Source organism: Chanos chanos, chromosome 3, assembly GCF_902362185.1.
Source record: "Chanos chanos chromosome 3, fChaCha1.1, whole genome shotgun sequence".
Taxonomy (NCBI): Eukaryota; Metazoa; Chordata; class Actinopteri; order Gonorynchiformes; family Chanidae; genus Chanos; species Chanos chanos.
In genome coordinates, this window is record NC_044497.1 from 49,479,751 (window position 1) to 49,492,206 (window position 12,456).

Below are 12,456 nucleotides of genomic sequence, written 5' to 3' on the forward strand. Positions count from 1 at the left end.
AGCTTTTTCCTTGGTGTTTTTTTTTTTTTTTTTTTAATGAATTTTTTTTTCCTCTCTGCAGTTGTGTGACTGAGACTTTGTATGAGTGGTAGCTCAATTCTCTCTTGCTGTAGCTTTTTTGCTGATTGGCTAACCTCAGCACTGTGTGTGTGCGCGTGTGTGTGTGCGCGTGTGCATCCAGAAAAGGCTGTGATCATGATGTGTTCTGTCAATAACTTTTCTCTTACACTCATGCTACTACTACAGTTTATTGTGTTGCTTTTGTGTCTGTTAACAATACACACACACACACACACACACACACAGGAGTGACGGGAACGGTTTAACGCTAGTGACTGGCTCGTGTCCCGCTTTAGATTGTCAGTATAATTACATGCAGACTTTGTTACAGGTTCTTTGATCACAATTTTGTTGTTTTTGTTTTGTGTTTTGGGGTTTTTTTTTGGTTTTTTGACTTCAACATGGCATAATTAGCATATTCACATTGCTATACAAACACTTAATCGGACCATGCAACCAAGTTGAAGTCTTTTTTTGGCAGCTTCCCTCTGTGTGTTACATTTAAACACTCCTTTATGCTCTTAGTGCCTAAGAGTTTAGCCTGAGGTTTGGTCAGCATGTTCTCATCACGAAATAACAAACAGCTTCTCTGCCGTTGGCACGAGAGAGAGGAGGGAACATGGGAACAAGGAGACCGGTAGAATTAGGATTCAGTCATTAGTCCCTTTTGTGGATTAGTCCTGTCCTGTGATGTGTGTCAAGGTGTGTCTAATGTAACCTTATGCTAAAGGCAAGCTCCCGCAGTGCTTCAGTCAGCGTCTTTTATTACAATGACATAATCTTTTTCAGTTCACTTACTAGTGCTCCTCTAATATTCCAGAAACAAAAAAATGGAGACGTTAGAATTTCCGTTGAATGTAACCTAGAATTGGTTTTTTGGGGGGGTTTTTTGTTTGTTTAATTGTAAGTTAGGGTCATTCAGAACGGCACCTTTTTTTCGATTACGATTGTAATCAAGTAAGGGACATTTGTGTTTCATGTCTACGTCTGTTGACCGGCATTAGGAATAATCCTTCACAGCCGTGTGTCACTTGTCCTGCCGGTTAGCTTTGCTTCGTCTCTTCACAATGCATGTGTATCAAGGACGTTCAGCCGATTTCCACAAGGTACTGTGAACATGTAGACCGCTCTGCTAGATGTCAGACTTTAGACTCTTAATTCTGCTCATGTGTTCCTGCCCGTGTAGATATGATCTTACCCACAGTGTGCTAGAGCTGTTGAGCCCTATTCTGTTTCACTGAGCCAATCACCTTAGATGTTCTTGGAGCCTTTCTGCAGAGTCCTGCCATGCTGTTTCTTATTATCTTAAAGTTTATAGCAACTTAGAAAAGGATGTAGCCACATGACCCTAACTCCAGTCGCACAGTTTGAACTACCTGAACTACTGTGCAAGAGATAAAATCAGAGTTTGGAGTGGTCTAGAGAGATTGTCAGTAGAAGATCAGGTTGTTAGAATGCTCTTGCATCCATTTTAGATCTTTGCATCTAAAGCTCTTGACAGGGTGAACTGTGGAGTGGTTGAGGTGACTGATGGAGGAATGAAATGGCTTTCAATATATGGCTATGACCTTGACTTCAGCACATTCAGAGGTTTGATGACTGTCTGTCTCAGGTCATTATGAGAGGCAAAGACACTTTGAACCAAACCCCCAACTTGTCCCATTACCGAAAATAAGACCAATCCCATCATCTGTGATCAAAGTTCAGTAAGATTTAAAGTATGTCCTAATTTGATTTGATTTGAGTGCAAAATCTGAGTGCAGGGCCTGGTGGTGTGGATTGGGTGGATATTTTATAGCCAATGGGACGAGAGCTCTGGCTGTTTGGGTTTTGACACTCCAGTTAGAATCTCTCAGAGACAATCTGCGATGATCATGAACTTGGATAGTATGGTTAGAGATTGTGAAGACTTACAGTTCTATCAGTTAGGACTCTAAGAGACCCTGTGCCAACTTCCACATAGGTGAAACATAGACCACATCCCAAACAGGAGGCAAACGCCAGCTAGCTAACAAAGTGCCTCATCAGTTCTGTTGGTTGGATTACTGTTGCTTATTTTTCCCTGTCTTGTCTTCTTTCTTTTTCTTTCCTTATTTTGTGTTGTTTTGCTTTGACAAGTGTGTCAGCTACTTTTGAGCTGAAGAGCCCAAATCAAAACGCATTCAGTTTCCTTAACGCCCTCATGGCACGTTGGCCCTGGTCCAAAACGACTTGTAGCTCTTTCTGGATTCTCTCCAATTGCCCACTAGAATCCAGTTCCATTTCCATTCCTATTTTAATGCTAACATTTGCATTATGATGTAAGCACATTCCATTTTATTTGAGCTTTGAACCCTCACTGTCACTGCTGGTCCCCAGTGGGCTCTGCTTGGTCCCAGCTATAGAGGAGGCCTTTGTATGAAACCTTTCAAAAATTGATTGTGCTCTTAATGTAGTCATGGAGCAGCAAACCCATGATACACTTCTGATTTAAGAAGGGAAGCCAAGCACCTCTAGGGCTGTGCAGTTTCCCAGTTGAATGTGATGTTCTGCTCTGTAAGGAACTTGAGACATGACCTGCTTTAGAGAGAAGGAGGGAGAGAGGGAGGGCAAGACAGAAAGGGACGGCTTTTTCTCTCTATCTCTGTGTTTCGTCTTTTTCCTGTAAATCTTTCTTTCCTGTCCCGCCTTTCTTCAAACCCATTAAGTCTCTCCTCTGACATCTCTCCGGCTTCTCTCGGTTTTTGGTTACATTACTTTGAAAACCGGCAACCCCGTTTTAAATTTTTCCTTTTGTTCACCCTTGGCAATTTTTTTTTTTTTCCCTCTCTTGAAAACTCCCCCTGCTCCTTTTAAGTCCCCTTTGTTCTCCTCATGCCCCCCTCTGTACATAATGTAATGTTATTTATACTTCATTCTTGTCTACTGCCTTGCTTCTTATTTTATTTTCCTCTGTCTTTTGGTTTTTTTTTTTTGGTTTTTTTTTTTAAGATAAATGTATATGAAACTGTACTGGGACCATTTTGAAATGTATTAGGTTTTGTTTTGTTTTTTGTTTTTTGGTTTTTTTTGGCCTTTTTAATTTGGTATATTATTGTCTTAAAATCCTATTTTTTAATTTGCATCTGTTTGTTTTGTAGTGTTTTGTTATTCAGAATTTGAATATATATGTGTATATATAATTATATATATGATACAAATTATATATAATTATATAATGCCAAATGGCCTTTCTAAGCAAAATACTGTTCAACCTAATAAAAGTGCTTCAGATTTTAGCATTTGTCTAGCCATTTGAATTTTGTTTATGTTTGAATTTGTTCATGTGTGTGTGTATAGCTCAGCACTATACATCTACATCCACATAATTTTTATAATGGAGAATATGTGTTTTAATATTCACTTAGCAGTTTTGGTTTGACCAGTGGCCGTCATAAAAAACAAAAATCAGAAAAGAAAACTCAGAAAAATGAATTAAATTGCCTCTTTGTGAGATCATCTTAAATCATGGCAAAATAATGCACTTTTTATGCGAACACAATAAATTGTCTCGCTCTAGTGATTCAATGGCATTTGACTGAATGAGTATTGGACGAACGCCAAATGTATAACGTTGTTTACCTCCCAGAATTCTCGCTTTCACTCACGTCTTTTAGCGTTTCAGAGCTCCGCGAGGTGAGTAATGTTTCTGAGATGTCACCTTGCTTCCGGAGACATGTCCATCTTCAGGGCTCCGTGTTAGCCGGTCACAGAGGACAGATTTGGTCAATAGGAGCCTGATGCGTGTTTAAACACTGTTTGACAGGAACTCAATCAGCATTTTAAACACTAGAATTAGTCAGTCCCGTGTCATCTGCCCTCCGCGAGCCCCTGGAGAACGACCGCTTCTCTGTAATTAAGAGTCTTGCCGCCTCCCGCTCTTTTTTTTTTTTTTTTTTTTTTTTTTTGCATTTGTGTTCTGCTGTCCGTCGTCCCGAGGGTCACGCTATGTCTGAGAGATCGGATGGAAAGGAGGACGTAAGCCAGGGCACTGTTTCAATTTTTCGACATGACGGAGGAAATGGGATAGATATTACCTCATTACACTGGCCTCTGGACACTGTGGCTGAAAGAGGCCAGTGTTGTATAAAACATTAATGACTTACTGCACACAATAATTTACCAGTTAAATCAATTTACCAGTTAGATCAGTGCTAATCCATATGATTGAACCAACAAAGAGCTTGGTAATTAGGTGGTTAGTTTGGGTGTGTCCGTCCAGAGCCTTACCAAAAAATATACCACTCTCTAGGTACCCCATGATGAAATTCCGAACCGATTTTGAATTCCTTACACAGCAAACTCAACATCTAGAAGTAACAGACCACAATCATTTGAGATATTTTTTATCATAAATGAACGGAAGTCATTTGCTGTCCTTGAGTCTTAAGCCGTAACACCAAAAAACATGCTGTTGCTTGTTATCATCTCAGTGTAAGGACTGCCAGGTTCTAAGACCAGCCAACTACAGTTTTGTGTTATGTGTGAAGTGGGTCTGCACATTTCCACGAGTTCGGACGTCACTGAGCATATTTGTACGTGTCCGTGTTTTGGGAGCAGTGATGGCAAAGGGTGGGGATGGTGGCGGAGGGGCAGGGGGGGGGGGTTCTCTGGGGAGTCAAGAGTGTTTGGAGATGATAATTGGAATTGAGCTGATTTTACGCACAAGACCCCTCCCAACAGACCCTTGATGACCAGCATCAGCGTGAGGACTGAGGGGGTCGGGGGGGGGGGGGGTGGAGCACGCTCCCACATATAAATGAAGGGAGAGAGAAGGAGAGGGATGTAGAGCATCATTCTCAACCCATCATAAATCTGTCTTTTTCAAAAACTTTTTTGGGTCTGACGTCCTGCTGATCTGGTAATAAAGGGGTGAAGGACAGCTTGATCGTTAAACGATTAGAGGGGATAAGGGCTACAGAAACAGACAGATCCCAGTAAAGTAACTGTGCGGATTCAGTTAGACAGTCTAAAAGAAGAATTCTCAGAGGAACAAAGGTAAAAAAAAAAATTTCATTTGTTTTCTTCATCCACTGTTTGTTTACAAATTGTTTCAGATAAAGCATAAGGATAGGTCTTAGAGTTTTAATGAACATCTTTTTCTATTACACAATATCAAATCTCAAATCTTTTCAGTTCTGTACCTTAAAAGATAATGCTAATGCATCATGTAACGTTATTTGTGAGGAAAATATAATTCATCCACTCAACATTAAATCTGGTCTCAGAGTGTTTTCTTTCTCTCTCTCTCTCTCTCTCTCTCTCTCTCTCTCTCTCTTTCTCTATTTATCTATCTTCCTATCTATCTATTTGTCTGTAGTGTCAGTGATGGTGTGTGTGTGCAAGTTAATGCTGCTGGTGGGATTGCTGCTCTGTTCTGGGACTCAGTTGGCCTTTTCTCAGCACTGGTCCCATGGCTGGTACCCTGGGGGAAAGAGAGAAATAGACTCATACAGCACCTCAGAGGTTTGTTCATTTGTTCAAAAAGCGTCACCATCACAACGGATCGAGTCATTGTGCTGTATTTACTCTTGTTAATAATCGATATTACAAAGTATTACAGAAACATATTACAATGTTGAGTATGCTGCAAATAATCTAAATATAACATATTACAGATGTTTTCCAGGAAACTGTATAATTATTGTTCTTCTCTAATGTAAATCCATAAAAAGCATGCAGTATGTATGTTTGCCTCCATGCACCACTATGTCCCCTTGGGATTTTGCCTCAGCTTTTCTCTGCCTCCTCTGTTTTGATTGTCAGGTTTCTGAGGAGATCAAACTCTGTGAGGCAGGAGAATGTAGCTACTTGAGACCCCAGAGAAGAAACATCTTAAAAACAATTCTCGTGAGTACAGATCTCTAAGCCTTAACCATTATTAGAGTTACATGATTTTGGATGAAAATAGAATAAAAATTTAGGGCTGCTTCACTACAGTTGCGTTGGGCTAATGCATCATATAATGTACTTTCACTGACAGCTGGAAGCGTTGGCAAGAGAATTCCAGAAGAGGAAGTGACATCCTTGTACAGCGTTCTGTGTATGTTTCACCGTGAATGAAGCATTTGTCAACATGGTGTCGTTCTCTGTGGGTTTTGCTTCTTATAAGTTTACTTTCTGTAAGACAGAATGTACTGTACTAGTGTACAAATTGAACCTTTAGTCTTACATTGTTCAATAAATATTTATTTTGCTATTTTTGGTCTTTTTATTGTTCAAGTTAACATCTTTTGTTCGAATAAATACCCTGGCCGCATCATATGCTCCTGAAACGTAAATCTAATGACGCATATCTAATGACGCACACACACAGAGGCTACACATAAAGGTGGTGTTATTAGTTGCAATCTCACATACAGATTTATTTGGACTGAGGTAAACCAAGACAATCTGAACATCCATTTTCTATAGTCTTAACTGATCAGCATGAATATGGAGAGTTTCTGGTCCAAGATTTCTCATCCCATTTTTGCTTTGTTTTTGAGGGTGTGCTAGTTTTCGTGCAACTGTCCCCCAGGAATGATTTTACGCCACTTAATTAGAGCTCTTCTGGAGGGACAAAATAGAGAGTGTTCTGCATTTAGGATTTTGAGTGGGGTGAACAGCAGCACTATACGACAAACAGTAGTTACAACGTGATAATTAGCAATATTATCAGTTTAAAACATGCTGCTCAATGTTTGTTCCGTTTGTTTGTGTGATTGTATATACAATGTTCCAAGAATTACAAGTTTAAAACAAATGCACCTTGAATTTGTAGGTTACGCTAAATTTCAGTATTCTCTCTTTCACTGCCTCCCCCTTTCCCGAATATGAACAGGAATGAGGCACAGAGGGGGGTGGGGGAGGAGAATAGGTAATGGCCCTGGGGACCATTCGTTGTTTGACAAATAAAAAAGAGAAAGGTGTAATTTTAATTTTTCATCCTAAGTCCTGTTACATCGAGTGACAAAAATGAGCTACTATGACAAAGGATAAGTTTAGACCCTAGCATAGGTGCAAGGTTGGTATGTGAGCGCTTCTTGCAATTTCGGCTGCTTCCAGGCCAATAGGTGGCAGCACGCAGTCATAACGGAGAACGGTATGCAATTAGCCACAACCGAAGAAGACCGCTAATGTTTGCTTGCGCTAGTGTGTCCTACACCCATGCTGCGAATTCCATCTTCGTGGCTTTATCCAACGATGGATTAAATATATTAACAAATTGTTGTTAGTGATTTCATTAGTAGAAAGAATGTCAGAAGTTGAGGGTAGGCTTTCGTGTAATCCGCACTGTGCGGAGACAGATATCGAAAGTAATGTTAAAGTCAGTCCAAATTCGGCCTCTCTGTTAGACGCCGAAACAGTTCAAAACACTAACGTAAACACCAATAGTTCCCTGGTTGAAGGTGAGTCAATCACTTAAGATTAACGTTGAATAAATTCGGTACCCTAGCCAGATATTATCCCTCTTCTTAGACAACAAACCATCATATAAGCTGTTCAGAGGCTCAATGCAAAAAAAAAAAATCCTTTCTGACACCTTGGCTAGTTCGTAGCGAGAGATTGACGAGTTAATGCTATGGTTAAAGTGGCTAGCATACATACCCATTCATCTAGAACAAAAGCTTACGTTCGACATTTAAAAGGGAAACTGACCGACAAAAATGTCGACGGTCGACATTTCTGTCCAACCTTCGGTTCCCTTTGTGTTTCTGCCACAATCGACGTGCTGGCAAGCCAAAAGTTCGCTGTAATAACGTTAGCTATAATAAATTCCCAGGTCAGCTAAGGTCATAATCGCTGACGAAGTGTGTTATCACACGCTGGCTATAATAGAAATCAGTTCCAAACGTGACTTTTGATGCCACTCAAGATATGTTACTCACAGGGCGACTAGAGAACCCCATGTTACGGCGAAGGCCGTTAAATTGTGTTCGCAAAGGTCCAAATGCAAGGGAAATTCCTTCATGTAAATTATTATCCTGCATGTACATTATCATAACATAAACTGCCGTTTTATCCTTTTTGTTGTAGTCTTTTCATAAATACAGTCTAGTTTATAGGGTAGAGAGTAGTGCATTTACCTTTTCTTCTTTAATATTGTAATGTATTTGATCTGAATCTGTATTTTGATTCTCAGAATAGCGTACTCAGATATTTAATCTTAAACACTGACATAACTACACAGGCAGTTTTGTTTATTGTTAAGAATTCTACATTTTAAGTTACTGAAAAATGGGTCAGAAATTTTAAATCAAAACAAGTATTTAAACTGATGTTAGTACCAAAGATGTGAGATCTCTGGACTTAAAATAAAAGTAAGATAATTAAAGTAAAAGAAAAAATATGGAAATTAAAAATCGTATGGACTATTTTTAAAACTTCTTAGGACACTAACCAAGTACACCGTAAATAAGAATGAACAAAGTAGTAATGCGCTGATCTTAAACCAAAAACAAACAAAAAACAAAATCATAGGTTAGGGAATTCTACGCAATAAGGGAAGACGTTGGTGAAGTTTCTGAGTGTCCCACCTTGTCCTTACAATAGTAATAATCTATGATCAGTACTGCATAACAATCAAATATTGAGATTCTATGTTTATTGTTTGTGTGAACCATTTACAACATCGTATCTTGTGACTTAAGTCTGTTAAATAAGTATGTTTAAACACTTATTATTGTAGTATGTCTTGGTTCCCTCTGCCACTGAATTCATAACACATCGGTCTCCAAAGGATTATGAATAATTTCATAAAGTTATAAGTCATTTATCGTCTACATAATTAATATCCAGTTGGTCTCACCTTCAGAGCGAGAATCGTGTATACAAATTAAAAACTGCCTGTAGTTTCATGTCATTTTCCAGAGAATCCATTACATGTACGTTTTGGGTCACTTTGTTCAACGCTGTCCATCACTTGCTCTTTTTTATGTGTTTATTTTTATGTGTTGATTTTTTTTTCTCATAGAGTCATTGGATGACAATGCCTTGTTGAATGGTCTGTTGACTGATAACTTTTGTCACGTATGTGAAGCAGTTCTGCAGTTTGAGTCTCAGCGGATATCTCACTATGAGGTTTGCACGAAAAGCTTTGTCTTCTAGATGTTTAATCTGCCACTCTTACCTGTTACTGATTTTGCTTAAGGTTTTGAAATGATATGATCTGAAATGAGTATATTAATAACATGATTTGTAAGACCATGTATGAAATATAATACTGTTGTAAGTGTAAGACTTCATCTGAAATATCTGTTCGTGAATGATGGAATATTTCTGTGTATGAATGTATGAATAATTAGCGTGTGTTTCCTCAAGATTTGAACACAGCTCAAAGGAAACAAGTTGTTTAATGTTGTTTATAGTTGTCTGTTTCCTCTGTTTGTTTGTCTTTTCAGGGAAAGAAACACGCTCAGCGAGTTCGACTGTACTTGCAAACAAAAAAGAGTGAGAGACAGGGCCAAGATCCTAATAGCTTTCAGGTAAATCGCAGAGACATTACTGTCAGATGTCGGCGGTGTTGTTGTGTGTATGTGTGAGCGAGTGTGTTGAAGCCTTTCCAAACTGTACCCCTTTGTGACCTTGTGTTTTTGGCAGAGAGTGCCTATGGACACAGAGAAGTTCTGTGAGCTGTGTAACATGGTGTTTAGTTCTCCTGTGGTGGCAAAGTCTCACTATGAAGGCAAAGTCCATGCCAAAAACATGAAGAAGAACAGTGTAATTCCTTCAAAAGGTACGTCAAAGCAGTGGCACCATCAAATCTTTTCATTACATCAAATCACCAGTCACTTAGTCTCAGTGAAAGGTTACGTACATGTCTGACAAAGGAACATGTCCTCTTTCCATCAGATGAGATGTCTTCTGTTGGAGCTTCGGTTTCTCCCCCATGCCCAGTAGAGGGCGCCAGAGAGGGGATGGGTCAAGAACTGAAGGACAGTTCTGAACAAAGCAGCCAGGAAGTGGACTTAAGCGACCCAAACAAGTATTGCCGAATGTGCGCGGCTTCGTTCAACAATCCCCTGATGGCTCAGCAACACTACAGCGGCCGGAAACACCAGCGTAACCAGTCACGCCAGCAGCTCCTGGACCAGCTCCAGGAACAGCCTGATCTGGGTACTCTGCATGCATTCTGATGCATTTCTATTGGCCTGAACTTGGTGTTAACTTGTAGATGTTTTTTTTTTGTTTTTTTTGGCAGTGTTTCATTAGCATTTATCCATTTGTTACTGGTAGAGTAATGAGTTATTTGTGGTTAGATTTGCATTGCACACTGACCTACTCCGCAGTGCCGTTACAAGCAATAAATGATACTTAATGGATCGTCTCTGATTGAGAAGGCCTTGGGGTTGAGAAGTGATTTTGACATGGAAAGAGAGAGCAGGTGAAATGTATTCATTTGATATTTTTTGTCACTCATCTTTCCCTTCTCCATTTCTCTAGTGAACTCCCTTACCTGCCCAGTATGTTGTATAACATTCAACTCTGTGGAGCCACTCCAAGCTCACATGCAGGGAAACAAGCATCGTGTTAAGTGAGATATCACTCATACCATCCTATTGTACTTCTTATCCAATATCATGGACCTCCAAATCATCTCACATTACACTTTGTGAAATTTTTGGCTCTGTGCTTGTGTCTTCCAGAGAGAAGAAAGTTTCTGACCTGTGTAAGTCTCAGAAGAAAGTCTATGGCTCCTTCCAGGATGAGTTGGACGACTACATCCAGGTGCAGAAGGCCAGAGGGCTGGAGCCCAGGATGGGACAGAAGGAGCCGGAAGAGAGAGAAGCCCAACACCCGAGCGATAACACGCAGAGAGAGGAGCAGACACAGAAACTCTCTCCTCCGTCATGCACCCCTCCTGTCCCTGGTTTCCCTCCCCCACTTTGGTGTCCGCCATTTCCACCTCCCAATTACCACTGTGGGTTTGGTCCAAGGGGCCCTGAGCCATACGTCTGGGGCCAAGGCTATTCTGTGCCTCCCCCACCCCTCATCCCTGGCCTAACTGGACGGGCATTTAATAGGGGGAGGAACCCCGAATCCTATAGCTCCTCCTCTTTCTCAGACTCCTCCTCTTACAGCAGCAGCAGAAGCAGAAGTAGTAGTAGTAGCAGCAACAGCAGTGATTACAGCAGAGAGAAGAGACGAAAGAAAAAGAGAAGGGAGAGGAGGAGGAAAATCAGAGAGCCGGAGGAGGAGGAGGAGGAGGAGGAAGAGAAGGAGGAGGAAAGGGAAACAGACAGAAGGAGGAACAAGAGGACGAGAGGAAGAGATGACGAGGAGGACCGAGATGACGCGAAGAGGGCAAGGAGGAGAGAGAGAAGAAGAAGAAGAGCGAGTTTGGATGATGAGGAGGGAATGGACGAGGAAAAAGAGAGGAGGAAACGGCGGGAGAGGACCCATCAGGACAGCGAGTCGGCCGAGGACGAGAAAAGGAGGAGAAGGTCGAATAAGAGAAGTAAGAAACACAAACGTGGACACCACGCCAAGGGGCACAGAGAGGAAAGCGGAGGGAAGAGCCTGGCGGCCGGAGGCGACAGACTCGACAAAGAAAAAGGAGAGGCGGAAGACAGGATAGAAGGTTCCGTGGAAGAGAGGGCGGAAACAAAAGAAGAGCGATCGAAACACAGGAAAGAGAAAAGGAAGACGAAGGAAAAGACGGATAAAGGAGACAGCAGGACAGAGGAGGAGAAACTGTGGGATGAGACCATTCTTGGACTCTTCTGAACAATTGACGGTTAATGAGATATGATTGTTAGGGCAGGTGCAAGTCAGAAAAGAAGTCCTGACATTTTAGAGGATGATGGTTCATTGACCTGCATTGCATTCGCGCCGTATCATCCTGGAATTTATCCCCTTCATCTCCTGGTCTGAGCTCAGAAAACCCTTCCTTAACGTTTTCAGTATTCTGCTGAGGCCTTTTGAAATGGACGCCAGTACTGTATAACGGCGCCTCAGTGAAAACCCAGCAAAGACTGGACATGAATTTCTGTGGAACATTGGGTCTTGTCTCAGTTCAGTCCGATTTTTAATATGATGTATGAATGTGTAGATCGTTTTTTTGACCTTGGTTTTGATCAAATTTGAGTCCCATAGAGATGTGTAAGAGATGGGCAATGAACACTTGATGCATGAATTACTACTGACCATTCATCTTTTTTGCACTGTCAACATAAGGTAGTCACCACCTGGGTTGATTTCTAGAGAATGTACCTTACCATATATTTGTTAACTCAGACCTAATAAATTCTGTTTACAATTTTTGTTCAGGTATTCTGAAATCTCATGGTAAACTGGAGCCAGAATCCTTTCATGGTTACTTACTTTGCTCTAAAATGCTGCTACAGAACTCTTGCAGTTACTCTCATACAGAAAGTGGCTGTTTGCACGTTTTAG

The 12,456-nt window shown here is 40.8% G+C and overlaps 2 protein-coding genes across 2 annotated transcripts; both read left to right on the forward strand.

Moving 5' to 3' along the window:
- The first annotated feature begins 5,406 nt into the window (after window positions 1-5,406).
- On the forward strand, window positions 5,407-6,100 carry gnrh2 (gonadotropin-releasing hormone 2). The gene is made up of 3 exons (XM_030768525.1): window positions 5,407-5,544; window positions 5,845-5,928; window positions 6,062-6,100. The coding sequence occupies exons 1-3, from the start codon at window positions 5,407-5,409 to the stop codon at window positions 6,098-6,100; spliced, it is 261 nt and encodes an 86-aa protein (XP_030624385.1).
- Window positions 6,101-7,315: 1,215 nt separating this feature from the next.
- Window positions 7,316-11,844, forward strand: zmat1 (zinc finger matrin-type 1). The gene is made up of 7 exons (XM_030769760.1): window positions 7,316-7,469; window positions 9,035-9,141; window positions 9,462-9,545; window positions 9,661-9,796; window positions 9,913-10,176; window positions 10,504-10,594; window positions 10,707-11,844. The coding sequence occupies exons 1-7, from the start codon at window positions 7,316-7,318 to the stop codon at window positions 11,785-11,787; spliced, it is 1,917 nt and encodes a 638-aa protein (XP_030625620.1). The 3' UTR covers window positions 11,788-11,844.
- The last annotated feature ends 612 nt before the right edge of the window (window positions 11,845-12,456 follow it).